Source organism: Ornithorhynchus anatinus, chromosome 6 (assembly GCF_004115215.2).
Source record: "Ornithorhynchus anatinus isolate Pmale09 chromosome 6, mOrnAna1.pri.v4, whole genome shotgun sequence".
In the NCBI taxonomy this organism is placed as follows: domain Eukaryota; kingdom Metazoa; phylum Chordata; class Mammalia; order Monotremata; family Ornithorhynchidae; genus Ornithorhynchus; species Ornithorhynchus anatinus.
The window spans coordinates 23,042,083-23,070,064 of record NC_041733.1 but is presented as its reverse complement, the minus strand read 5'-3'; the positions used below and the strand labels follow the sequence as shown (position 1 = coordinate 23,070,064).

Here is a 27,982-nt window from a genome sequence, read left to right as displayed (position 1 = left end):
TGCTTTTCCATTCTGGGCCTCGACCCAATTCCATAGGAATTATAAACAATTGGTTCCTTACCAGTGCACCAAACAAAAAAACAAAGGGCAAATATGCCGGCAAGGGGCCTAAAGAGTGAGGAAGGAGACACTGTCCTCTCAGAATGTGCCATTGGTTTACTGTAGCAGATTTCCCAAAACCCTGGGTGACACAAGTCCCCCGAAGGAGTTTCCAGTGATGCTGTGTGTCTCCGGGAATTATGGTTTCCTGCTTTCCAGAAAACAAAAATCTTTACCCTAGTCACCATATAATCTTCAGGGCTAAAATAGCCATCTAATTTCTCAGCAATTACATAGAACCGCCTCGCTTGTTGAGTAAATACATACTTCTATTTCCTGTAAACCTGGCACTACAAATTTCTGAATTGCCAAACTTTTCAGAGTTTAAAGGCCAGTGGATGGTTACAGTCAAGTGAAGACAATGTCACAAAAGAGGGAACCATCAGTTGTGAGTCTTAGTAGGATAATGTGCAAGTATGTGACATGATGATAGCAGGTGTGTGTGTTCGGTGGAGGGAGTGGGAGGTCACAAGCCTTTTGTCCCACCAACTCAGGAACAAAAATGCCGATTCATTAGACAACTACCTTATTGCACAGGCTTTAGTGTCTCACCATTTGTTGACAATGCTTTGTTTCATTATAGGGGAATACGAAGATCAATACTTTCAACTGGGCTAAAATCCGCAAATTGAGCTTTAAAAGAAAACATTTTCTTATCAAACTCCATGCACATATCTCAGTAAGTATCTTGTAACTGGATCCCTTTACTTCAGTTCATGATTGCCGAGTTGCTTTTCTAAATTGGATTTGGTTTTGAGGAGATTGGGTTCAGGTGAGGCAGGTCCCAGAAATGATGGGGCTTTACCCATCACCTCTGGGGTAAGGGACTAATCCTGCAGCTGCAAGTTCTCATTTCCAAAATGGGCTTGAGGGATGTTTGTATTACTGTATTTTTTATTACAACTTTGGTTGCCAAAATTGAAACCATCAAGCGTGATCTCCCTAAAATCTCCACTGCTCCGGTCCAGTCCACCCCTCCTCCTGTAACTTCTGTGACTCTCCCAATATTCCCAACAATAGCTCAAGAGATCTCTTGCCTCATCTCAAAATCTGTCCCCTCCATCTGCACCTCTGAGTCCATCCCTTCATATCTTCTTAAAACATTTGGGCCCTCCCTTCTTCCCTCCCTGACTGCCAATCTCAACCATTCAATTTCCAGTGGCTTCTTTCCCATGGCTTTTCAAACATGTCCCCATCCTAAAAAAAAAACAAAAACAAACCCATCTCCCTCAGCCCCACAGCTCCCTCCAGTTATTGTCCCATCTCCTTCTTACCATTCCTTTCCTAACTTCTTGAGAGAGTTGTCTACACCTGCTGTTTCCACTTCCTCACCTCCAGTTCTCTCCTTGAACCCCTCTAATCTTTACACTTCCTCGACTTCATGGAATTCGCCCTCTCTAAGGTCACCAGTGATGTTCTTGCCAAATCCGACAGCCTCTACTCCATCCTAATCCTTCTAGATCTCTCTGCTGCCTTTAACACTCTTCTCCTTGAAAAATTACCTAACCTTGGCTTCATTGACATTGCATTCTCCTTTCTCTCTGACCACTCCTTCTCAGTCTCTTTTGCAGGCCTCTCCTCTGCCTCCCACCATTTGACAGAGGGAGCCCTTTAAGGCTTAATTCTAGGTCGTCTCCTGTTCATTCATTCATTCAATAGTATTTATTGAGTGCTTACTATGTGCAGAGCACTGTACTAAGCGCTTGGAATGTACAAATTGGCAACAGATACAGTCCCTGCCCATTGACGGGCTTACAATAGTTAGTTCTCTATCTACCCTCACTCTCTTAGACAATTTATTTGCTCCCATGACTTCAGCTACCAAAATGATTCCCAAATTTGCCTCTCCAGCCCTCTCTTTCTCTGCAGTCTCATTTTCTCCTCCCTTTACACCATCTCTCTGTCAAACTAAACATGAGAAACAGTGGATAGAGTATAGACCTTGGGAATCAAATGCACCTGGATTCTAATCCCATCTCCTCCACTTGCCTGCTGTGTAACTTTGGGCAAGTTACTTCACTTGCCTCAGTTATCTCAGTAAAATGTGGATTAAAACTGTGACCCCCAAAGTGATTAGCCTTTATCTACCCCAGGGCTTTCCACCCTAAGGCTTAACAAATATCATAAAAGTCCAAAACGCAACTCCTTACCTTTCCACCCAGACTTCCCCATCTTTTCCATTTCTGTAGACAATATCACTATCCTTCCTACTTAATAATCCTGTACTCTCGATATTATCCTCAACCCCTCTCTCTCATACAGTCCACATATTCAGTATCATTAAATCCTGTCAGTTCTACCTTCACAACATCACTAAAATCTGTCCTTTCCTCTTGGTTCAAACTGCTATGATGCTCATACAAGCACTTATCCTATCCCACCTTTACTGCGTCAGCCTCATTGCTGACCTCCCTTGCCTCCTGTCTCTCCCTACTCTAGTCCATATTCACTCTGCTGCCCAGGTCATTTTTCCAAAAAAAAAAACCCTTTTGGTCCATGTCTCCCCACTCAAGGACCCCCCCAGTAATTGCTCAACCACCTCTACATCAAACAAAACTCCTTACCATTGGCTCTAAAGCACCTCAAGCAGCTTGCCCCCTCCTACCTTACTTACCTCATTGATTTCCTACTCTAGCCTGCCCATGCACTTTGCTCCTCCAGCGCCAGCTTGCTCACTGTGCCTTGATCTTGTACTGTGTCACGCCACTGACCTCTTTCTCCCTCTGCCCTGGAACTCCCTCCCCCTGCAAATATACCAAACCACCACTCTCCCCACCTTAAAAGCCTTATTAAAATCACATCTCCAAGACGCCTTCCATGATTAAGCCCTTTTTTCCCTGACTCACTCTCACTTCTGAGTCATCGCTGCACTTGGTTTTGTATCTTTTAAGCCCTTGATATTCACACCCCCCTCTAGCCCCACAGCATTTATGTAAATATCCATAATTGAATTATATAAATGTCTTTCTCCCCTTCTGGACTGTAAGTTCATTGTGAGCAGGGAATGTGCTTACCAGCTCTGTTGTATTGTACTTTCCTAAGTGCTTAGTATAGTGCTCTGCACAGTTTATGTACTTAATAAATTACCATTGATTGAAACTGAACAACCCCCTACTGGAGCAACTCCAGTAATGACAAAATGGGTCAATCAGTTGTGTTTATTGAACACTTATTGTTTTCATAGCACTGTACTAAGCCCTTGGGAAAGTAAATATAATAGAGTTGGTAGACCTGATCCCTGCCCTCAAGGAGTTTACCCTCTACAGACCAGTTGGTAAGGAAAGGGATTGGGAAGAGGGAAGTCAGCTTGAGGACTGATTTCATTTGCCAGCTTTGAGCAACTGAATTATTTGTCAGTTGGTGTTGCTTAACTTCCATTAGCTGCAGATCTCATGAAGGCAGGGATTGCATTTTATACTCCCAGTTCTGCTGTAGCATAGTGGTTGTAGTCTTGCAAAACCCCACATTCAGGAATGCTTGGACCCTAGTACTCATCCAATACCAGCCACGTGCCCAAGACCCACTTCTTCCGACACTACAGTGCAGTGTATCTAAACAAACAAGTCTAAATTCCCTAACAATGTTCTAGCCAAAATGCAGAGTTAAAATGTGTATTTTGGCAGAACGGGGTGCACTATCCTCCACGTGCTTAGCTCTGTGCTCCACACACTGTAGCTCTCAGCAAATACTCCTGACCAGCTATCAGTTGATAGTTCTTTCTAGTCATTCCCCATGGTTTCTCCGGCGAAGAAGTTTTCTGTTTAAAACTACTCATTATTATCAAATGCCATCGAGTCCTATGTGTGTCTTTTCCCTGTTAGCCTTGTTAACTGCTTGCTAGGTCTGTGAAATCCTGCTGTCTGGATCCTGGAGTGGAATTTTACTCAGTTGAAGTCAAACCCTGGCAACTATTGTATCCCACTGACTTGGCTAGGTGTTCAGCTACAAGGTGGACCTGCCCCCTTAGAGACCCTGCTACCACAGGGTCTCGTTGTAATAGACATTAGGTTAACTTTTTACGCAGTGAAATGGAGGTTTGAATTTTGGTCACAGCCCAAGTGGGGCTTTCTCTGTGGATGTGGAAGCCCAGGGTCAGAGAGAAAGAAGCAGATGGATCTAGTAATGGCCACATTGCTTCTCTGAAGTTTTGCGTTCTGAAATTTTGGGGTTTTCTTTCCTTTCCTGGTGTGGACAGTAGTGGGAGTAAGCTCTATAGCTCATGGGCAGGGATCATGTCTACCAACTGTGTTGTATTGTACCCTTCCAAGTGCTTAATACAGTGCTCTGCACACAGTAAGGGTTCAATAAATACCACTGATTCTAGCCACATGGATCCCAGAGCAAATCTATCTAGACACGTGGTTGGGATGACTCTTGTGGTACCTGAAAAATGTTTTTAACTCCATGTGTATTGGCTCATACAGGGATTTTGCAAGGACACCTTAGAGTTTACCATGACCAGCAGAGATGCCTGCAAAGCTTTCTGGAAGACTTGTGTTGAGTACCACGCTTTTTTCCGACTTTCAGAAGAACCCAAGTCAAAGCCCAAGACTCTTTTGTGTAGTAAAGGCTCCAGTTTCCGCTATAGGTAATATTTTCCCTTTTCTGTTTGTAAAAGGTTTACTTGGCCGGAAAGAGGTGAGGCCGGGCTTCTGCCCAGGCTCCGAGGAGTCCAGGCTGATTTATCCACTGGTGAGGGGGAAAGCCGCCTGTGCTCCTTCCACCGCAGAGTACTTGAGCAGGCCCAGTGCTTTCTAGGCATCTCCAGAGGCGAAACTCAAACCAGCTGGTTTGGCTACTGGATACCAGCTCTGTTCATTCATTATTCTGGTAGCTGGTTTGGTGGAAATGGGCTGAAACTTTTGACTAAAACCATGGTTGAGTTTCTGGTGTGCCAGTTTAACTTATCCCCTTCTCCATTACCTTACCGCAGGGAGCTAAGTCTCCTTTCTTCTTCTGTGACAACTAAGACACTGAGTTGTAGCATTTCTCAAGGCTTTTGGGGAAAAAAATCTTCCCATCAATTATCATGTGTTTCTAGTGAAAGACAGTAAGTGTGCAATAAATACAATTGAACGAATGAAAGTAATTGATCAGTAGATTTTTCTCCTTACTGTTTTAGCGGAAGGACCCAAAGGCAGCTTTTAGAGCATGGAAAAAGAGGGAGGCTGAAGAGTTTACCATTTCAGAGGTGGGTGCTGTTCTTGATTTGTATGCAGCCTGTGGGTGGCCAAAGGGCAACTGTCTCTAATTGTTCTTTTTTGGGATTGCAGGAAACACTACCCACTTCAATACCAAGAAAGACAATGCAGATCATCCCCTGACCTCCTGTCTGATGTGTCCAGACAAGTAAGTTTTCAGATGGTTTCCACCTATTGACAGAAGTGTAGCTTGCCCACCTGGCCATGACTGGTAATCATAGGAAGAGTGTCCTGCCAGAGCCTCCCAACTGGTAGTGGTTACTTCCTGGTGGTAGCCCAAGGAAGGGCTTCAGGTTTAGCGAGGAGGGGTGTGTAAGGGCACTATTTAGTGATCTTTTTAAGGCACTGAAACAGTGGGCTTGTATTATCAAATACCACCATGTCATCAAAGTCATCAGTAGGAGCTATTATGTTCTTAGTACAGGATTTGGATAAAATGTGATTAGAAGAATTGAAACAACCCAACAACTTGTGTGGTTTGAGGTAGCTAGTTGCCACAGGTAGAGAAGCAGCATGGCTCAGTGGAAAGAGCACGGGCTCGGGAGTCAAAATCATGGGTTCTGATTCCCACTCCGCCACTTGTCAGCTGTATGACTTTGGGCAAGTCACTTCACTTTTCTGTGCCTCAGTTCCCTCATCTGTAAAATGGGAATTAAAACTGTGAGCCCCATGTGGGACAACCTGATCACCTTGTATCTTCCCCAGCGCTTAGAACAGTGCTTTACACATAGTAAGTGCTTAACAAATGCCATCATTATTATTATTACTCATGTAGGAAACAGACGATTGTGGGCTTGTCTGGGGTTTCGGTCAAGGAGGGACCTCTACCTCAGCCTGACTATACTTCGCAGGACTTTGTGTTACTGTAAAATTGCAAAAGCACAAAGAATTGAATACAAAAGGTAACAAGCAGCAATGGTGGGAAGCCTCTTCCAACTGTCCACTTCCTAACCCATAAATTCCCCTTGAATTGATAGTTTATGTGACAGTTTTCCCTCTTTAAAAACACAGCACTCCCTGTACCACATTTCCATGGATGAGGACTTCCTATTGTTTTCTTCAGAAGCTGAGTGGCAGCAAGGCTCTAGGGTGAGATTAACGGCAGTGGGACCATGAGTTTGCATCTGGCTTCTGTCCCTTAGCCTCTGTGACTCAAAGAAGAGTAAGCTGTCAATCTGCTTCAGCTGACCTTAAGGGCAGGAAGGATTCCCCCACCTCAACCTTGAGATTTGGGGTCCTCAAGGCTCTGCCTCCTCTACACAAATAACCATTTGGGGATGAGTTCTATAGGAGACCATAGAGTCGGACGAGCAAAGGAGGGGGAGAGGAAGACCAGTTGGTGCTGATTGCCTTCTGGAGCTGCAGTTGGGCAGGGGGAAAGTGTGATTGACTCCCATGATTGGGAAGTAAAAGAAGGTGGGACAGTGTTTCTTCTTTTCTCCCCCTAAGAGCACTGACTCTAACCACTTCCCTCCCTCTTTCCCTCTCCTCCCTCCCCAGGTGGAAGACCTGCTCCTGGTGTACAGCAGCGGTTGCTACCGCAGCAGGAATGGGACACATGCGTCGGAGCCCTCCCTAGGCTGCAGCAGAAGGAGGAATTCTGCAGTCGAGGTGACATTTGCAGCAGAACTGGAGCGCTCCAGGCCTGAGGCTGACCCACTCCCATTCCCATTTCCACTCTACCAGTCTCAGAGCAGTTCGACTTTCCCGCTCATCTACACTGAGCCCGATCCCGTCGGCTTCTATGGGCAGAAGAGCCCTCTGACGTCCTTCCAGGTTCCCTCTGGGCTTGCTGAAACAAACACGTGCCCTTCCCCTGGCCGCACACAGAGTGAGAGGCAGATAACGTACACGGATGTGCCTTATGTCCCCAGCGCCAGCCAGCAGGTGGAGGTTGTTCCGCCCCAGGTATTTTTCTATGTGGACAGGCCACCTCAGGTGCCCAGACGCTCTCCCATCCCTGCTGAGGAAAAGGGCACATCTCCCCCTGGCCCGACTCTCACCGCTGTGAAAGCTTCCAAGAGAAGTCCAAGGGACTCCAGGCCGAAGGGCTTTCCCCATGAGGCCATCCTCAGGATACACCCCAGAAGCAGTGCCAGCCACAAGCTACAGGCGGAGGCCGGGGCAGGGGCCGAAGCTCCTGAATACTGTGTCCAAGTCCAAAATCCCCAGCGCTCACGGAGCCATTCGGACATGAAAGCCATCCGTTTTCCATTCGGCTCAGAGTTCCACCCCCTGGGACCTTGCCCTCCTCTAAGTAGGAAAGCTAATTTCTTGACATATATGTTTGCAGAGGAAGAGTTTCCTGACATATCGAGGGGCAGAGCGGTGCTAGGACGCTACATGGGTAGCGAGTCCAGCGACTCTGAATCAGAGCTGCTTAACCCAGACCACTGTTCTTTACATGGCAGAAAACCAAGGTCACCTGTGACCAGAATCCGTTTGTCTTCTGGGAGCTTCCAACTGGATGATGATGATGAAGAGGATCCCTTTAACCCAGCTGGCACTGAAGGGAGAACTTCGCTGCAAAGACCCAGTTATTTTTTAGCTTGAACACTGCCCTTCATCCACTAAGGTTGTTCTGTCCTATCTTTTGTGTTCAATGAGACCGTTACTTCTGCAAGGGTTTTTTGTAGTTGCTGGTCACGGGAGGCCAGGCAGGTCCTTGCCGCGTAAGTGGTAGTATTCTCTATCAGAAGCTTTCCTTCACGAAAATCCGGAGCTCGATAACAGTAACTTGATGTTTCTTTTTTAGATCCTAAAAGCACAGTCAATTTATAATCATTCTTAAAACAATTCATTTTTCCTTCAGAATATATTTTCTTGGGTAACTTTATTTCTATTTTTAGACACTGCTTGCTGGAAGACTAGAGTTTGAGGAAAAACACATTCAATCCGATGTCTGCTGGTAAGAGAGAAGCCATTGCTTGTGGCCTTCAACTCCTCTATGACAGGACTTTGCTGCAGGTTAATACCTTCCGTTGTTAATTTGCTGTGGACAAATTCTCATTCAGGAATGGTGGATTAGTTTCCAAGTGGGAATCGTTTTATTCTTCCTCAGTCACATTTTTGCCTCTGCTTTTACAGAGGAAGCTGACTACTTGAACTAATTAATACTGAAGCTCCAGCAACTAATTGAAAGAGATTGAGTTTAGGGCCTGATGTTTGTTGCTCTTTTATCTGAGCATCGGCCATGGAGCTAAGTGGTTTCCCACCAGCATCTGTAATCATTTACTTACCTTAGGGAGTGTGAAGTGTTCCTGGCCCCTTCCAGTATGATGAATTACTGTGGCCCATCTCACTGCCAGGCAGTCCAGAGCTGCTAAAGAGATGCATGGATAACTGCGGGAGAAGGGCTAGGACTCTCTCTCTTTCTCTCCTCTGCCCTTTTGTTTTTGTATTGGCAGGAAGAGGAGGGAAAGGGGTTGTTAAGCTCTCCAGCCCCTTCCTGCAAGTCAGCAGACAGTCCACCATGGTGGATTCTCAATTACAAAGTCAAACAATTAGCTGTACTTAGAGTGATTATTGGGTGCAGAGCACTGTATTAAGCACTGGGGTAGATACAAGATTATCAGACTGGACACTGTTCCACAAGGGGCTCACAGTCTCAATCCCCATTTAGCTGTACTTAGAGTGATTATTGGGTGCAGAGCACTGTATTAAGCACTGGGGTAGATACAAGATTATCAGACTGGACACTGTTCCACAAGGGGCTCACAGTCTCAATCCCCATTTTACAGATAAGGGACCTGAGGTACAGAGAAGTTGTGACTTACCCAAGGTGGCAGAGCAGGGATTCGAACCCAGGTCCTTCTGACTCCCAGACCCATCCTCCTATCCACTAGACCACACTGCTTCTTTTGGGGCAGTACAATATAACTGAGTTGGTAGACACATTCTCTGCACACAAGGAGCTTACAGTTTAGCGGAAACACCTACATTAGCAAAACAGCTCTCCTTAATCTGAAATTCTTTAAGATGTTACCGGTTTGATCAACTTAATTAAAAATTTCCCCCTTCCAATGCAAAAAATAAGGGTCCAGGAAATTTACAGAATTTAAATATTTATTTTTATTTTAACCCCCCAAAACACTGAAATAAGCTTATTTATAAACAGATTTACAAGACTACATTGAATAATGAGCACTACAATTTGTATCTGTGATGCAGTTATTTTGTAAAGCTTCAGATCAACTGTATTTACAACTTTTGCTGCTTTTTCACTTTTATAAAAATATTTTATTTAATCCATAACATTGTTTTCAAAAACTATTTCCAGACCTTTGCAGATAGAAATTGTAATTGAATTTCATTATCTTAGCAGATGGAAAACTTGAACAGAAACACTTTTTAAAATTAAAACAAGGACTTCAACAATCTTTACAGTGTAGGCACCATTGAAAATCATTGTCCTTGGCATATCTAACCCCACTGTCGGTCTCCTCCTCTCTCATGTCCTTTATAACATAACAATGTAATGGCAACTTTTGATTTAAAATGTGGTATGCTTACACAGCATTACTTTTTCAGTATTTGGCAGGTATAATTCAGATTCTTTAAAATGCCTTTTGTGCAAAAACAATGTGCAGGTCTAAACCATAAAATAAAACACAGAGCCTTTATCAAAAATAAATTTACACCAACAATCCACAAGTACTGAAATACAACCCCAGTTCAAAACTTCAGCATAATATACATACTGGGTTGAAAAGAAAAAGATATTACCCACCTAGCAGTACCATAAATATATAATTGAAAAGCAACTTTTATAGTTAACTTTTTATGAAAAAAACAAAAAAAAAAACCCTCAGTACTGCACAGTACTACTTCCGTGAAAGAATATCTATAACTTGGTTATTTGCATATTAACTGGCAAATACATCTTTTAAAATGCAGTTTCAGAAAATTATGAACAATTGATGTTTGTGAACTGCAGTCTACTAAGAACCAGAATGTATAAATATTTTACAATGCAACTTACCACCAATGCTGGTTGGTAGTTATACTTATACCTGCTGATGAGGTATATTGTAGTCATGTGACTCTCAGCTTCCTTTCAACTCCCCTAAACCCAAGCACACAATGTGCAATTTAGTCAAATAAAAAACTTTTAAAAATTAAACCAGACTAATCTTTGTCCATTATTGCCTAAAAGCCCCCTCCCCAGCCCAACTGTATTGCTTTAAATTTTCTACCATGATGAATGATTTAATTACTTGAAAACCTGTGCTGAAGGCAATGCAAATGCTGTACACCAGACTATACCTTGTTTGCTACATATTACCTGCAAACTATTAAGTCGTATTGCTCTCAAATATATGTAATCATTGAGCTGCCCAAAATACTGTACCAACTCAGAAATCTAGGAGATACTGTTGCCGGTTTAGTTTTTTTTTGGGGGGGAAGGGGGAGATTGATAAAATAATGGTCTAAGCAGGTACTACTGTAACAGCCTACCCACTAAAATAATCATTTTGAGTATGCCTGTGAAAAGCTATTTCTGAAGCTTGTTAGTGATTTACAAAAGTTTACCTTACGCTTAATATAAAAGACCTGTACGCTTCATAGGTGTACAGTTAATGAAAGATCAAACAGTTCTTGTACATCTTAACAACTCAAGTAATAGTGATACATAAAAGCAAAACTACGTCTCAACGTTTATCCGATTAAACACAGGTGAAACTACAGTATTAAAAGTTATTCTTTACAAAATAATTTCCTGAAAATATAAAACCATATACACCATCGCAAAATAGTGGAGAAGGTACTTCCAATCCTTAATTGTCATCAATACGGTTGCAAAGATCCAAAAAGGCACAAGGAGCTCATGAGCTAAGCACTGTCAAGCTTGAAGTAGTTTTGGTGGGCTTCACTGGGTTCAGGTGAAACGGCAGAGTCCTTTATGGGCAATTTCTTAAGATGAGTCATTAACAGCAAACCTACACAATAGGAGTGACCTGATTAATGGACATTTCAAAACAACTGGCTTAAAAAAAACACACACATCAGGTGCCCTAGATCAATTACTCATTCTTGATGCATAAAGGATTTTGTCTTGGGCAGCGGAGCAGAGTTCACTGACCTATCTTCCAGGGACCCTCTCTGACACACTCTCCTCCCCTGGATGCCATGGCCCAGGGACAGCTCTGCCTTGTGTCAAAGGTTTGACTGCGCTGCATGCAGGAAGCATTCAGCCTACGCAGCAGGCACAATACCATTTTCCAAAGGTGGTACCTAGTGGCTGGTTAAACTGCAATAATTTGGTTGGTGTATTGGGATTATCTTTAGTGCCAGATAATGGCCATTTTAAGGTAGCCAGACCGTGTCTTACATCCACTGGCTCGGGTGTCCCATCTTACTCCAACTCCCGGGCAGCTTGAACCACGGTCACTGTGCCTTGAGTCAAGAAGCCTGAGTAGGGCTTCCAGGCAAATCTAAAGTCAACGATGAGTCAACCGCAGCTGATGCTGACCTCAACAGCCCTAGGTGAAGTGATGGATGCATACAGAAATATTGACCTGGGTCTACCTCTTACGAGTCATCCTTGGAGCAATACTATCTTGGTTGGGAAATAAAAATTAAGCATGTTTCTGGCCTATGAGCGATTAATCCCATAATGGAAAAGCAACAGCCAAAAAAGCATTAAAACTGAAATCTACACACCCATAGTAAATGCTGTTGCCTTATAATAATTAGAGTGGCATTAAACACAATGTCTTGAACATCCTTTCTTTGTGTTTATTACTTTTAATCTCTGTGGTTATATTACCCCAACATCTCATACTTCAATCCAGTGTTTCAACAACTGTTGAAAAGAAATGGAAGTCTCAAACGTACTTTTGAAATTTCTCAATAAGTTTCTTCACCATCTTATCTGTGAGTCCAGGACATGTTGCTTCTGCCACAGTGATACTTTTTTCAAGTTCTTCAATTGCCTTCTTTCTGCTAGCATTATTTGTGTCTTGCTGTTTAAGCTAGAGAGATCAACCAGCTCATTAGTAAAACTACTTTACAATGGAGAGAAAACTTAGAGAAGCAGCGTGACTCGGGAAAGAAGCACAGGCTTGGGAGTCAGAGGTCATGGGTTCTAATCCCAGCTCTGTCACTTGTCAGCTGTGTAACTTTGGGTAAATCACTTAATCCCCATTTTACAGATGAGGTAACTGAGGCACAGAGAATTTAAGACAGTAAGCCCCATGTGGGACACCCTGATTACCTTGTATTCCAACCCCCCAGTGCTTAGAACAGTGCTTGGCACATAGTAAGTGCTTGACAAATACCATCATTATTATTTTTATTGTTATTATTATTAAAACCAGAGGCAATGGAATAATGCTGTATTTACCTCATCAAACACAGGAGTGATTATCATAGTCAAACAGCTCAATGTTTTCACAAGATCTTGATCCTTTGAATATCCAAGATGAATCACAGAAAGAGAAAAAGCCCAAGTCATTCATGCTTTCCTTAAAAGTGTCCTCTGAATATTAATGATGTTCTAAATTAAAGCATATCAAACCTGCTAATTTCAATTCTCCCCTTCCCCAACCCTTACTCTCAGATAGACTGCCTTTTATAAATTCACTTTTCATTTTCACTTTAAATCTGGATGAGTTCACATTTGCATGGCTCATTCCTTACTGTTATTTCACATATCAAAAAAGCCCACAACCTTAAGCAAAACCCAATATATTTGTGCACCACGATAAAATATTTAGTGGTGTTGACATATCACAATTTCACCGCATTTCTTATAAAGCAGCACTACAACAAGAGATTTTTTGCATGCACATACTGTTCCATTCTGTAGTTTCTTTGCATCGGGCTTCTTCCGCACGGTTGTAAAACTCCACTCGGGATGAGAATTATTTTCCTTGTTACTGGATTCCCTGAAGAAAATTACAACAATACCTTCTACAATAATAGTGGCCAAATACATAACATTTAACCATGAAACATTACAAAGTCACCACACCCGAAGTGTTACAAAATAACTATTCTGCCACAACTCTGTTCCCTTATATAAACTGGGCACGTTTGTTTATCTCCAACATTAAAAAAAAAATCCAAGATGATCCCATTTTTCTGATTCTGTACATTTCCCCTTGATTTTCACCAAGTTTTAAGGAGTGAACAACATACTATATTACCCTCTGCAAAAAAGCACAGTGTCAGTTACTTTAAATAAATTAAGGTGGCCCTTGAATTGGAAAAACATTTTCAGGAACAGAATAACCTTGGAGGGATGGAGGTGAATTGGCAAGTGACTATGCGATACCTGAGGGTTTAGCTAGGGCTGGGTGTAGCCTGGCAGGTGATAAAGTAGGGTTTCCCCCAAAGAGCCAGATCTGATGTGCAAGTCTTCGGCAATTCAATCCAGGCCTCACTTGAATGGAAAGTTATCGAGTTCCTGTAATTCAGGCAAATGTCCACTAGGGGCCAGATCAAAATAATAATAATGATGATAATAATAATGTTAGTATTTGTTAAGTGCTTACTATGTGCCGAGCACTGTTCTAAGCGCTGGGGTAGATACAGGGTAATCAGGTTGTCCCACTTGGGGCTCACAGTTTAATCCCCATTTTACAGATGAGGTAACTGAGGCACTGAGAAGTCAAGTGACTTGCCCAAAGTCACACAGCTGACAGGTAGCAGAGCCGGGATTAGAACCCACAAACTCCTAAACCCATGCTCTTTCCACTGAGCCACCCTGCTTCTCAATAGACTAAGAAACTAAAAGAATCACCCCCAGACACAATGCCACATTATACATATCTTTCCATCAAACTTTTCCTAAACTCAAATCTAGGGCTGAAAATGGTTCAGTGAATCTGCCACAGTGTACACAATTACGCCACAATATGCCCAATCAGTCCCCCCAGTACTAACTGACTCCCTCTGTCGACTGTAAACAACTTGTGGACAGGGATCACATCTTCCAAATTTACTGCGCTGTACTTTTCCAAGCGCTTAGTACAGTGCTCTGTAAAGCCCTGCATATACGGTAAGCACTCGATAAATACCACTGACTGATTACGGGACAACCAGAGGACGGTTCGGGGTACTTACGAATCGGACCCATCTGAATCAGACTCGTCATCGCTGTGCCCTTCCGCCTTCCATCTCTTAAACCTATCGATCAGTTCTGTCAGGTAAGAAGTCTTCTTGGCATTTTTAATAATGAATTTGTGCTTCAATAATTCCTTTGCCGTAGGGCGCTAGGTCAAAATGGGTAAAAAGTCATGATTATTTTCTAAAGTCTCGATGGCTGTATATCTTAAGTCAAAGGATTTAAAGAAATCAAACTTGGAGCACTGGTATTTTCAGAGTTTCTAATAGTAAAGATGGAGTTTTAAGTCTGCAGAACAAATCCATTTCTGTCCCATTCATTTTGGAAGAGCACACCTAACACAAGTGTAAACTTAGCCAGGCCTCACAGCTGAGTTGATGCTAGTCCTCTCTGACACCAAGACCTTGGGGGGAGGGGGGGGGCATTTATTATATACTTGGGACAGAAAGACAAAGCCTCCTCCTTCAAGTACTAAAAGCCACTGCCCCCTGACTGTACTGAGGCATTTCATCTCTCACCCTTGTTCTTTGGAGTGAGACCTAGTCCTTGACACGTCAAGAAATGAAAGCGAGCGAGCATGCCTCTTCCCCTGCCCTTTCGGCACTGTCGCCGCCCTTCTGAGCCGCTGGAGCTGGCAGCAAGGCGGTGCTTGCTGCTGGGTGCCACCACTCTGATCTCATTAGAAGGTGGGTGACTAGGTTTCCAATTAGATGTAGAAGCATTTGGTTGAGCTGAGCTTCAACCAGCTGGGCAGGTTTTTAGAATGTGATTAATAGGAGGCCTCACTCTCCCTGACCTGCTGGGCAGTAGTATATTATCCATCACTTAAAAAATCATCTCCATCAAGGCTCCCTGCCATCTGTGTAGAAAATTTAGACTGTACAGTATCATACTGTAGGTATTTACACGAGAAAAGCAGCAGGGCTTAGTGGAAACATTGAGGACCTGGGTTCTAATCTCCACAATGCCACTTGCCAGCTATGTAACCTTGGCTACATCACTTGACTTCTCTGAGCCTAAAGCTTCCTCATCTGTTAAATGGGAATTAAATACTTGTTCTCCCTCCTACTTAGAGTGGAAGCCCATGTGCGACAGGGATAATGTCTGACCTGATTTCCTTGTATCTACCCCAGTGCTTAGTACAGGGCTTGGCACATAGTTAAAGTGGTTAATAATTGCCACAATTATTGTTTTTTAGTATTATGAAGGTGATGGTGGCCCATGATTTGAGCCTTATTGTTGAAAATCACACTTGAGCTTCCTCCTTTTATCTCTGAAAAGAAAATGATCACCTTATCTTTAATCTCTGACTCCCCCATTAGACTATAAACTCCTTAGGGGCAAGGATCGTATCTACTACCTCTACTGAACTGTACTCTCCCAAGTGCTTAGTATAAGTGTTCTGAACACAGAGCGCGCCCAATAAATACCACTGATGGGAATATGAGCACAGTGGGGTGTCACTGGGAAACACGGAGTTGACGCTTGAGTCTCGAAATGAGAAAATTTTGGAACAAGAAGCACAAGGAGCCAGGTAGGACCCAGATAGCTGGATAAGTCCTAGACAGCTTCAAGGTTACAGACCCTGATTTTCAGAGTCAAAGGAAGGGAGAAACAGCTACAATGACGTACACTGGCCAATCCTGACTTTGGCTACAACAGGTAGCCAAGGCCACAAAGGGGGCAAGAAGCACACCATAACTGACCCATGCAGAGCCAATAATAGTTTGCAGTCAAAGAATAAATAGTGATACTCACAAATGTTGGATCCTTGTTCAGACACGCATCAATAAATTCCTTAAATGGCTTACTAAAATCTCCCAGTAAAGTTGGTGGATTATTTTTGGGGATTAGAAAGAGGACCCTCATAGGATGCATGTCTGAATTGGGGGGTTCTCCTTTGGCAAGTTCAATAGCAGTAATTCCTAATGACCAAATGTCAGCCTGAGGGAAGGAAGAGAAATATTTTAGCTTCAAATACAACTTTTGACTACTTTGTTTTTCAAGTTAACAGGAACCAGATAAAGTCCTTACATGTGTGAATATGCACTCTTTTCACTTCTCAAAGCATCACCATCTAAGACTAAACACATTCGCATCAAGTGTGGGGGCAGTTTTGCCCCACATATTTTTTCCCCATTGCCCTTCAACGCTCTAACCTTAGATCAATCCAGACAGTTATCCTAGGTCTTTAGATGATCTAGACTGGAGGCAAGAAACAAATGGGGGTCTCTCCACCTCCAGAAAATACCGATTCTCTCAAATGATGATGATCATGAACTAAATAATTATCATGGATAAATGCGTTATCACCCATGTCTATCAACAATTTCAGCGGGTAGCAGAGTGTAGTAGTGGTGTGCTTGTGGTGGGGGGGGGTGGGGGGGGGGGGGAGTTTGCGGTTAGGGAACTGGATTTAGAAAAGAATAGACATAAGCAAGCTGTGGGAACATGTGTGCATTCAATCACTCTGTTCTGATCGGCACAATCCAATGTTTTAACTCAAGAGATCTGCAAAGCAGCTACAGGTCTTTTTCCTATCAAAACACACAAGGAAACTCACCACAGTGCTCCAAACCCCCAGCTAAGACAGGACACAGAGTTCAGAAAGAGGAGTTAAAAGCAAAACCAAAAAAATTCTTACTACTGTAATTCTATCTTTAAACCCAAGACACATGGAATAGTCACTGCTAGTGTTCACTTAATAATAATAATGTTGGTATTTGTTAAGCGCTTACTATGTGCCGAGCACTGTTCTAAGCGCTGGGGTAGACACAGGAGAATCAGGATGTCCCACGTGGGGCTCACAGTCTTAATCCCCCTTTTACAGATGAGGGAACTGAGGCACAGAGAAGTTAAGTGACTTGCTCACAGTCACACAGCTGACAAGTGGCAGAGCTGGGATTCGAACTCATGAGCCCTGACTCCAAAGCCCGTGCTCTTTCCACTGCGCCACGCTGCTTCTCAAATAAATGTTGGTATTTGTTAAGCGCTTACTATGTGCCGAGCACTGTTCTAAGCGCTGGGGTAGACATAGGGGAATCAGGTTGTCCCACGTGGGGCTCACAGTCTTCATCCCCTTGAAGAGACTGTCTAAATGAAGAGATGCTTAACTCAAGAGATGGGAATGAAGACTGTATTTGTTCCCAAGGAGAGCTTAGTACAGTGCTTGGCACATTGTAAGCACTTAACAAATACTGTTATTATTAAAGTCACAACAGTCAGTCTTCCATTGGGAAATGAAACAAGTATAAAACCTCAAGGGAAAGAGTGAAATCCAGGAAAACCTAATTGCCTGCTTCATATTAAAACTATGAAAACTAGAAGGGAGAAAAATTATTTAAATCTAGGAGAAGTGTCCCCTGAGAAATTGTGACCAGGGTTAAGACTTCAGAAGAAGCTCACCATCAACTAAGAATGAAGATAAAGAGCGCCAGTTCCTCTAACACTGTCACCCAATAATTGTGATTAGGTGATCGATCATTTCCCAGCAAATGGATATTTGTAATATTTGCAAATTTTAGAAGTCTGTGACTCAATAGGTTCCATCTTGGGGTACTTCCTGCGATCACAGTCTATACACTTGACATTTATATGGTTCCTTTCAGAGATGCAGGAGTCATGTTAGCTTAGGTGGAAACCTTAGTATGATCGACAACCTGATAAGATCTCTAGTGAACACACTTAAGGGGTTTCAATATTTCCAGAATAAAAACACCCCAAAGCTACCTAGACTCTAATGGGTCTTATGAAAAACTGGGCTCACACTAGGGCATAAAAGTTCATTTCACAAAAATTAAAGCATCACAAGTACCTCGCTTTGAGAAAAACATTTTTCAAACATAAATGGAAAAACATCTGTTTAGAGAGTTTTGAATTAGAAGTCAAATGGAAATCCACAGATAATATTTCCCCTTTACACTAGGCTACACTTCTAGGTCTACCTCCAGCTATGTTAAAAAAATTAACTGAAAAGGCCAATCACCTACTGAACTGTAGGAATATTTACATTAAGCAAATGCCTGCAAGGACCATGTAAAGCTTAGGAAAAACTGCTACAGCTTGGAGGGAATTCCAGCTCACATCTTGCTAGAGTTCAAGCTAGTTTTTAAATTCTAGGTTCAAGTAATCAAATATTATGGTTTCAAGGTTCCAAACAGCAACTAAAGAAAACATGCTCCATAATGCAATGTGCAATTCAATAGTCTCAGAGCTACTTGCAGGCAGTCACGATATATGACCATTATGGATAATCCAGACCTCTTCACCTCCTTCATGAAAAGCAGCAGCTCTACAACTCTGGGGACCTGCTGTGCTGCTCTCAGAATCCATTTTGATGCTTGCCAAATGCAGTGTAATTTCCTCAGCCAAAATGGATCCATTCTAATACTGTTCCCATCCCCTGGATTCACCAGGCAGGGTCCCAAAAGCCACATGGGGATCCCAAGATGCTTCTGATTAAAAGCATTTAGGAGAGCAGAAGGACAAGTCCCCAGAAACTTCAAGCTGATTCTTGACCTTGGAGACAAGTGGAGAAGAAAGGGGGAGGGGGGGAGAGGAAGGGAGGGAAGGAAGAAAGGAAGGGCTCAGGTATGCCATTTTTCATTAGGAATGTGGAGGAGAGCTTGGGGTAGAGTTGTGAGTGGACAGGAGAGGAAAAGAAGGGGAAGAGATGAAAATAAGAGGGCAAGGAAGGCAAGAGGAGGAGGGAGAAGAAAGGAAGGGAAGAAGAGAGGAAGTGGAAGGCAAAGTTACTCACCTCTACTGTTCCTTCACTTTGACTCTCCACCATAACATTTTGAGTCTGCACCGGGCCGGGCATAGGCAGCTCCCACCCCAGAAGGAAGAGCCATCTGCTTCCTCTGCCCCCTGCCCGATGCTCCAGGCAGCTGTGGAGTCCACCGGGGAGGGGGCAGATAGAACTCTGGCACCGGGGCCCCAGAGCACTGCACAAGCACTGCCACTTTAAGGCCAGAGTCCACAGCCTCAGCTGCTACCAGCAATGGGGCAGAAACAGCCCAGCTCCATTCCCAAGGCTCAAGACGTTGGCCCCAGAGTGGCAGTGGCTCCACGGCCAGTCATCCCCTGTGCCCTCGGGAGTCAGCACCCGCAGTGGTGGGCAGGGAGGAGGGGAGAAACAGCCTCCGAGCCAGGTATACAGTGGCTGGGGCTGAGCAGGAGTGTGGTGGTCAAAGCTGCAGTGCAGAGTAATGTTGGGGTTTTTTTGTTTTTGTTTTTTTAAAAAACAAACAAACAAAAACAACAACAATTCTCCAGAACGTGTGAAATTGAAGTCATCAGTCCGCTCGGTTTTAACCCGGGAGCTTGTTCGCGGTCAGGGAACTTATCTGCCAACTCTGTTGCCTTGGAGTCTCCCAAGGCTTTAATGCAGTACTCTGCACATAGTAAGCACTCAATAAATACCACTGATTGACTTACTGATTCCCAGAGCGGTAGGCAGGCTACATTTAGCCCAAGTTAAGCAGATGGAAAAGAACTTTCTAAAACCTCAAATGGGCTACTAAAGGAGTGTGTGGCTCTCCATTGGGAAACCTGTGGACAACCACTTACCCTGATGGATTCAGGAACAGGACTGCTGCAGCCAGGGTGTTGCATTAGATGACCACTTTAGAAAAATGAGCCAGGGTTTATCAGAGAAGGGAGAAGTAGCCCACTTTTTTGGGGTGGGGTGGGGTGTGAATGGATGCTTACAGGTCAGGAGCAACCATGAAAGGCAATGTGACAACTCTCCTAAAGTGCTGGATGGCTGCCAGCACTACAGTTCCTCAAGTAGGAGGATTGGGCTCAAAAAGACAAGCCACAAACCAATGAAAAGGAACTGTTTAGCAAATTATGGAGTCCATCTGCCTCAATTTCAAACTCGTTTGCTCCACTAAACAAAATTTCGTAGGCTAAAGATTAATTCATTCCAGTCAGCATTTTCCTCCTGCTAATTGTGATCAGATCGTAAACCTTAGCCTCTTACCTTTGAGTCATAGGCTGATTGTTGGATGACTTCAGGAGCCATCCAGAATGGGGTTCCTACGAAGGTATTCCTCTTAATTTGGGTATCTGTCAGCTGGCCAGCAACTCCAAAGTCTGCAAGTTTAACGTCTCCTTGCTCCGACAACAAGACATTGGCAGCTGGAAAATGTAAAACCCATTTAGTCTCTTCCTGAAAAGACCATCACCTTTGTTCAATGCATACTTTTGCTTTAATTTGGGGCACCTTTTATGTCTCTGTGAATTTTCTTTTCCGAATGCAGATAGTCAAGGCCTTTCAAGATTTCCTTTAGCATCGTAGCTATCTGGAACTCATCAAATGGACCAGCCCGTAGCTAGGGGCAGGGGAGGGAGCAAAAAACAGAGAGACGTTTAAATTAGCATTTTATTTTTCTAACTTCCTTTAAAAATACTCCAAAATCATTTGAAACAAAGCTGTATTATAGAGATCAAAGTTTAACAAATGGGCTGATTAAAACCGCTTTAAAAACTGATTCTATAGTGGGTATTCAGTTTACCTATAATTCTAGTAAGATTTTACTTTGACAGATGAGTGGGTCCCAAGCACCAATATGCTCTGAACTTCCCGAATTCCCACCTGGCCTGCTGACCCCCGGCACTGCTAAGGATGAGGGGGCAGATAGGGGTCGGTACGGCAGCACCAGAGTTCCGGGGAGGGAATCTGGATTCTGTTGTTCCCCCAACGGGTTCCAGTATGGCCGACCTCCTGCCTCTGGCCTGCAACGCCCTCCCTCCTCAAATCCATCAGACAATTACCCTCTCCCTTCAAAGCCTTACTGAAGGCACATCTCCTGCGTGAGGCCTTCCCAGAGTAAACCCCACTTTTCCTCATCTCCCAATCCCTTCTGTCTTCCTGACTTGCTCCCTTTACTCCTCCCCCACCTCAGGCCCACAGTACTTATGTACGTATCTGTAATTTTATTCATTTGTATTGATGTCTGTTTCCCCACATCTAGACTATAAACTCGCTTTGGGCAGGGAATGTCACTGTTTATTGTTGTACTGCACTTTCCCAAACATTTAGGGCAGTGCTCTGCACATAGTAAACACTCAATAAATATGACAATGAATGAATGACCTCTGGGCCCGGGGAATCTGGGTCCTGTCCCTTCTCACTTAGTCCTGGTCCTATGCAAGAACACCAGAAACTGGGGGAGGAAATTCTCTACAGGATAGCCATCCTCACTCCCAATCCCTTTCCAGACCTTTGATACTACAGGGGTTTGACGCTTACATGTCAGAAGCAACCACGAAAGGCAACGTGACAACTCTCCTGAAGTCCTGGGTGACTGCCTGCACTACAGTTCCTCAAATAGGAGGATTGGGCTCCAAAAGACATAAGCCCAGGGCGGGAGGCAACAGCTGCTGGAGCTGGGAACGGGGGGAGAACATATGGGAGCTGGTTTACCCCAGCGAGGCCAGACTCTTCACCAGGGCTCGATGGCGAAGCTGAGGGCTGGAGAGGGTGAGAGGTGGCAAGAAGTATGGGCTCTACAGGGGCTCAAGGGAGGGAAGATCGAACCCCCCGTCTTACCCATTCCCAGGGGCTCTTGGGCCCTGCCCCAGATTCTGTTCCATCTCTGGCGATGTCAGTATATTATAAACTCCTTGATGGCAGGAATACTGTCTACCAACTCCATTGTACCATACTCTCCCAAGCGCTTAGTTCAGTGCTCTGCACACAGTAAGTGCTTAATAAATACCATTGACTGACAGAGGGAATGAAATTGGTTAGGCCTCACAGGGGACTAACAGAAGGACAGGGCTTGGGTAATTATAAGAATAATTTTGGCATTTAAGTGCTTAATATGTGCCAGGCACTGTTCTAAGCTCTGGGGTAGATACAAGATAATTGGGTTGGCCACAGTCCCCATCCCACATGGGGATCACCCTCCCTGGCAACTTCATCCCCAACAAGGATTGCCAGGACAGGAGAGAAACCTCAATAGGGCTTCGGGGTGGGAGTTGGGATGGGCTGTGGGCAGCCTTCCCAGATCTTTAGCACCAGGTTTTGGTTCCCAAGCCCCATGCTGCTGGGGAGGAAAAGGTTGGGAATGACAAGGGGGGGCAGGGGGCAGAAAAGCGGAGGCATCATGGTCCACAAACTCCCCAGTTTCCTAGCAGGAGGGGGAAACTGATCCCTGGTCCCTCTATTCCTGAGCTATGGCTTGGGGGAGTGTTTGCGGGAGCTGGAACCAGAGGCCCACCCACAACCTTCCTGTTCTGGCCTTTCCAGACACAAAGCAGGGATGATGGATTGCTTGCTGTAGGCTGTCCTACTTAAAAAAAAACAACATACGCCATATTATTAAAACTAGAGTAAAATGTGAACTAAAAGTAAAGGCCTTTCATGCAGACATAACACGTTTCTTCCATCTCTTTCTCTCACCCCCATAACCAAGCCAAGTGCTCTAACTGGAACACAAGGAAAGCAATCATCAAGTTTCAGGAGAATTTGTAATGGAACATCTGAAAAGAGCTCTATAGAACAGCTATTTTAAAACCCCAGAACCTCATAAAGCACAAACATTCTTGTTACAGGAAAGGGTGGGTCTCTGAGCTACCGAGCAGAGGTGGAGCTCTATTTGCTAGGAAATGGGGAGAGGTGGAGAGAACCAGACACCACCTTACAATGCGAGGGATTCACGGCTCTTCTAGATGAATGCCACATTGATCTTAATAAAGGACACTGCTGTGTTTTATATTTAATGGCTTAAAATAGAAACCATACTCCAGTTTCACCATTTACTACTAACTGGAACTACGTATACTATACACTGGAGATCAATTTACTTGAAGAAAGGTCCTTCTTTGGAAGGAAAAATGAAATTTATTTTTCTAGGGCCATTCTTAAATAGGGAAAAGAGAATGGAAAGGTCAAGGAATTGCAAGTCAGGTGACCCGGGTTCTAAGCCCAACTCTGCCATTTGCCTGCTTCGTGATCATGAGCAAGTCACTTAACTTTTCGGTTCCTCAGTTTCCTCATCTGCAGAATGGGAATAAAATACCAGTTCTCCCTCTCAGACTGTAAGTAATCTATCTTCCATCTATCCCAGGGTCTAGCATATAGTAAGCGCTTAATAAACATCAACATCACTATTATAGATTGTTTTAGAGGAGATAAAAAGCCTAACAGAAGAAAATATCCACAGACCAGAATGAGTCCTGGTTACTTGTAGAGCATAAATGAACATTCTCTGTTCACTAAGTTTTAACAGGTGGGGATGACTTACTCCCTAAGGTACTAAGAAATTACTGTATTTACTCACATAATTGCCTCTACTGCATCAACCCAGTTAAGACTTTCCAGAAAGTTCTGGAGGTTAATACTAGAGCAACCACCGTGTTTGGGGGGAGTGGGGGAGGCACGGGAACATGTTACCTCACCACACCCAAACAGTTAAATGCAAGCACAGCCCTTGCCAGACCTTCCCAGGCTTCTGCAGACTTTGCCATTAACTTTGAGTAAGCCTCGACTTCTAGCCCTCGTCCATTTACGTAATTCTCACCAACATGTTCTTCCCAGGGCTTAGTTTGGTGTTTCACACATTCTATTACTACTAAATCAACCAACTTAATGTTTTATTTTGACCAGGGTTTAATATCCCATTTTTAAATTTAATTCAAGCATTTCAAAACTAGAGCATTTAAACAAATCTCATGTAATAGCTTCTTCACTGGTTCTGCAGGTTCTGACTAAGGGTAACAGAAATGCAAGTGTTGGAAAATCCATCTCAGTAGTCCAAACTTGTTCCTTAAAGACATTCACTGATTGGCAAAGTCAAATCCCCTGAGAGTAGAGAAGGATGAGCAACAGCGGGAGAAAAATCAAATAATTTAAGGATTTTCATGGCACTCAACTAGAGGACTATCAGCCACCTATCTTGTTACTCCTAATTTAGAATTGGACCCAGGTATTATGAAAAAATGAGGCCCAAAATAAGGGCAATAAGTCACTTGGGTCAAAATCCTAACAGCACAAATTAACACATATAATATTTTTCAAAAGACAAAGTATTCTTTTTCACTATGATTATTTTGAACAATTCTTAAAACCTAATGGGTGATCATTCCCCTAATACCTCTGTTGATTGATTCTGATCTCAAAATGGCACAATCCGACCCTTCAGCTGTTCATTTTGGTTCTCACAAGTACCTAAGCATGCGTGCTCATGCACTTGTGTGCTCTCTCTTTTTCTCTCTCTGTAACTAGATTGTAAACTTGCTATGGGCAGGGAATAAGTCTTTTATATTTATTCACCCAAGCACTTAGTACAGTGCTTTGCAAATAGTAAAAGCTCAAAATAAATATGACTGACATACACAGGCAAAGAATTCACTCTCCTATTACCTCAAGAAGGATGGCATCCTACAACAAAGCCAGCTGTGTTTAAAAAAAAAAAATCATGCAAGGGCATGCCAAGTAGGGCTATCTATATACTCTTTTATTATTGTTTTTGGTCTACAGGGAGCAAATATACCCTGATGGTGGTAAAAGGTCAAATTCACCTCCGCCCCTCAGGCTGCAGCCCTATAAGGTCTCAAGATGGCAGAATATACCTGGGCCATACTCATTGCTTATTTAAAATGGAAACCTAACAGGAGGCTATAAAAATAAATAAATAAATAAATAAATAAATAAATAAATAAATAAATAAATAAATAAATAAATAAATAAATAAATAAATAAATAAATCCTGTTTCTTAATGGAACTAATGTGATCAGAATTGGAAAATCAGCTTTGGCTGTTTGACAGATACTGAGATGTTTCTATCAGTCAGGGGGGAGTAGTGTCTGGCTCCTCAATCACTTAGCATAGCTCAGACACTAGCAACATTAGGTAAGCACTTAACATGGGTTGGTCCTGAGCAAAAATGAAATTTTCTTCTGACAAATCACAATAAATCACATTTGTTCCTCTATGACCTGTTCCCTGAAGGACAACACAGTGTAGCTGTGGCGTTTAAAAAAGAAAAAAAAAAGTCAAATATAGCACATAGATGAAATTAGCTTTCTGCCACAAGAATATAGAGGGAACTTAGTTCATTTAAACTAAAAAGCAAAAAACAGTTGTATACAACAGCAAAAACACTTACGAGATCTAGGGCTGATCCTCCGCCCAAGTATTCCATTATTATCCATAATTTTGTACCCTACAAAAACAATTGGCATGAAGATTAGTTGACGCTATGTAGATACTGAACACATTATTACAAGAGTCAAATCTTGAAAAACAAATCTAGTAGTACAGTATTCTAAATATATTTATTTTGATGAATTTAAAATCTTTTTTCCTCAATCAGAAACATCTTTTTCTCATATATGGGCATAGTCACTTTCCCCACAGACTTTGGGCTGCACTTGGAGGAAAGTCAGCTTCTAAAATAGAAACTTAACACAGTCCTCTATATTTCTAGCACAGAATGCATTTGTAATCACACTATGAAACCAGGACGACAGAACCATTTCTATGAACATTCACTTAGGTCAACGCCAAAGGGCCCGGAAACTCAGCGGCGTCCAAGTGACATGCCAATATACACACAGGGCTAGTGTGCAAGGAGCCCCAGGGTGGGACTCGCTTCCTAGGCCAACAGGAGCTGCGGTGCCCCTGCATGCCCCAGAGGGGGAAGGGCACTACCATTAGAGAAGGAGCTTGGCCTAGTGGGTAGATCAAGGGCCTGGGAATCAGAAGGACCTGGGTTCTAATCCCGGCTCAGACACTTGTTGGCTCTGTGACGTCACTTAACTTCAGGTTGGACACAGATGAGGCACAGTTACCTCATCTGTAAAATGGATATTGATGCTGTGAGCTCTATGTGGGACATGGACAGTGTCCAACCTGATTAGTTTTGTATCATCCCCAGCGCTTAGAACATAGTAAGCACTTAAATACATCATCTTTATTATTCTAAAATAGTCTTGGGCCATACAGCTCCAACAGAGGAAACAGGTAAAAAAAATATGAAGGCTTGGTTTGAACCTAAATGAAGAACAATCAAGACAAGCACATGACTTGTGCCTTTGTAATAGAGGACAAGAAGGAGAATCTGTCCTTCTTGATTTGAGATACTAGGAACACCATCCTCATATGAAAAGTCAATATGGTAGTGATGGAATCTCTCCCCAAACTAGTTTAATGTGGGAGCAAGGAGAGCAGGGTGTTCTCTTCGATGACGTCTCTACTCCTCCTCTGAACTAAAATTTCTCAAAATCCCATAAATTCAATGATGGCCTGAGAGAACCAGGAATCTGGCTGAGTTTGCTGATTCATCTAGAGATTAACAAGAGACTGGAATTAAAATAACCCAGACTGACATGAACTCCATTTTCACTGGCTCATAAATTCAGAATGCTTCCCATGTCTGGACATGTCAGCTTTTTAAAATGGCACTTGAACAAACATGTACAGCCAGTTTTGAGTTATGCAAGAACAAAAGCACACACTTTCTTTAAGAATACTTTGGTTTATATTCAACTATTCCCATTACAGCTGTATTTAGGATCTTCATTGGTGAGCGCTTTTAGGGATACTGTGAAGGGTATAATGCTGTGTGTGATAAGGGAGAATAACTTAAAAAGAGAATACCACTAACTAATAAAATTCCCTGCATTTTCATTAAGTATTCACTATAGGTTAGGATTTATACTGATATTTTACCAGGAGAACTGATTAAGACATGCATATTAATTAGTCATCCCAAATCCAGCCTTGCTAAAACTAAATGTATAAAAGCCAGGACTCTTAGAATTAAAAAACTGAATGTCGAATACATGCTTTTCTTTTTTGGTGCAGTCACTGTTAAAGGGGAGGGGAAAAAACTAAGGCAATGCTGAGTCTGGGAGAAGTAAGGATTTCACTCTGCAATACGCTTCAATCCACTTCATGATAAGACTGCAGTTCAATGAAGACTTCTATGTTTAAAAATTTTCCCATGATGAGAACCCAGAAATTCTGAAAATACAGCTTGCTTTCACTAGGGTAAAAAATCTTCTGCTTATCATAGGGAAATCAATTAGTTCAATAGGAAGCAGTAAAGCTTAGTGGAAAGAGCCTGGGCCTGGCAGTCACAGGACCTGGATTCTAATTCCAGTTCTGCTACTAGCCTATAGTGTGATCTTGGGCAAGTCACTTCCCTTCTCTGTGCCTCAGTTTTCTCATCAGTAATATGGGGATTCAATACCTTCTCCTCCTCAGACTGTGAGCCCCATGTGGGACAGAGGTGGGGGACTGTGTCCAACCTGATCATCTTGTCTTTACACCAGGACTTAAATCGGTGATTGACACAAAGCACTTAACAAGTATTACTATTATTATTCATATAATAAGGCCTATAATTAATTGATAATGATTGTACTGCTAATAATAATGGGTCTCGCTATATAAACTAAGTATTAAACAAGTACTGTCACTTTTAAGGTTCTTCAATGGCCCAATAAGGGCTTTTCTTTTGGCTTTTCAAAGCTACTGACCATTGAGTTGAGAGGAAGCATAAAAAGCTCTAGTTCAAAGGAATAAAAGGCATCTTGCCCAAAACAGACAAGGGCTGAAACCTAAACTGCAGTTGAATTAACTATCGATTAATT

General features: G+C 43.0%; 2 protein-coding genes across 7 annotated transcripts in view; one reads left to right on the top strand and one right to left on the bottom strand.

Annotated features, from left to right (window-relative positions):
- The window catches only part of FRMD7 (FERM domain containing 7), a 46,388-nt gene extending 37,495 nt beyond the window's left edge, over positions 1–8,893 (top strand). For 4 of the 5 annotated variants that reach the window (XM_029068059.2, XM_039912430.1, XM_016227174.3 and 1 more), the window contains 5 exons: positions 683–778; positions 4,524–4,687; positions 5,222–5,290; positions 5,373–5,448; positions 6,801–8,114. In XM_029068059.2, coding sequence (XP_028923892.1) covers positions 683–778; positions 4,524–4,687; positions 5,222–5,290; positions 5,373–5,448; positions 6,801–7,853 — 1,458 coding nt within the window. In that variant the 3' untranslated portion in view covers positions 7,854–8,114. Of the gene's footprint in view, positions 1–682; positions 779–4,523; positions 4,688–5,221; positions 5,291–5,372; positions 5,449–6,800; positions 8,115–8,149 lie in introns of those variants that run through there. The other variant, XM_039912431.1, reaches the window with a different exon arrangement.
- Positions 8,894–9,347: 454 nt separating this feature from the next.
- The window catches only part of STK26 (serine/threonine kinase 26), a 75,100-nt gene continuing 56,465 nt past the window's right edge, over positions 9,348–27,982 (bottom strand). For both annotated transcript variants that reach the window (XM_029067372.2, XM_029067373.2), the window contains exons 3-11: positions 25,492–25,548; positions 20,600–20,708; positions 20,357–20,514; positions 16,129–16,314; positions 14,370–14,518; positions 13,096–13,189; positions 12,646–12,708; positions 12,138–12,274; positions 9,348–11,239 (exon numbers count right to left, since the gene is read on the bottom strand). In XM_029067372.2, the coding sequence (XP_028923205.1) occupies positions 11,215–11,239; positions 12,138–12,274; positions 12,646–12,708; positions 13,096–13,189; positions 14,370–14,518; positions 16,129–16,314; positions 20,357–20,514; positions 20,600–20,708; positions 25,492–25,548 (978 nt within the window). In that variant the 3' untranslated portion in view covers positions 9,348–11,214. The remainder of the gene's footprint in view (positions 11,240–12,137; positions 12,275–12,645; positions 12,709–13,095; positions 13,190–14,369; positions 14,519–16,128; positions 16,315–20,356; positions 20,515–20,599; positions 20,709–25,491; positions 25,549–27,982) is intronic.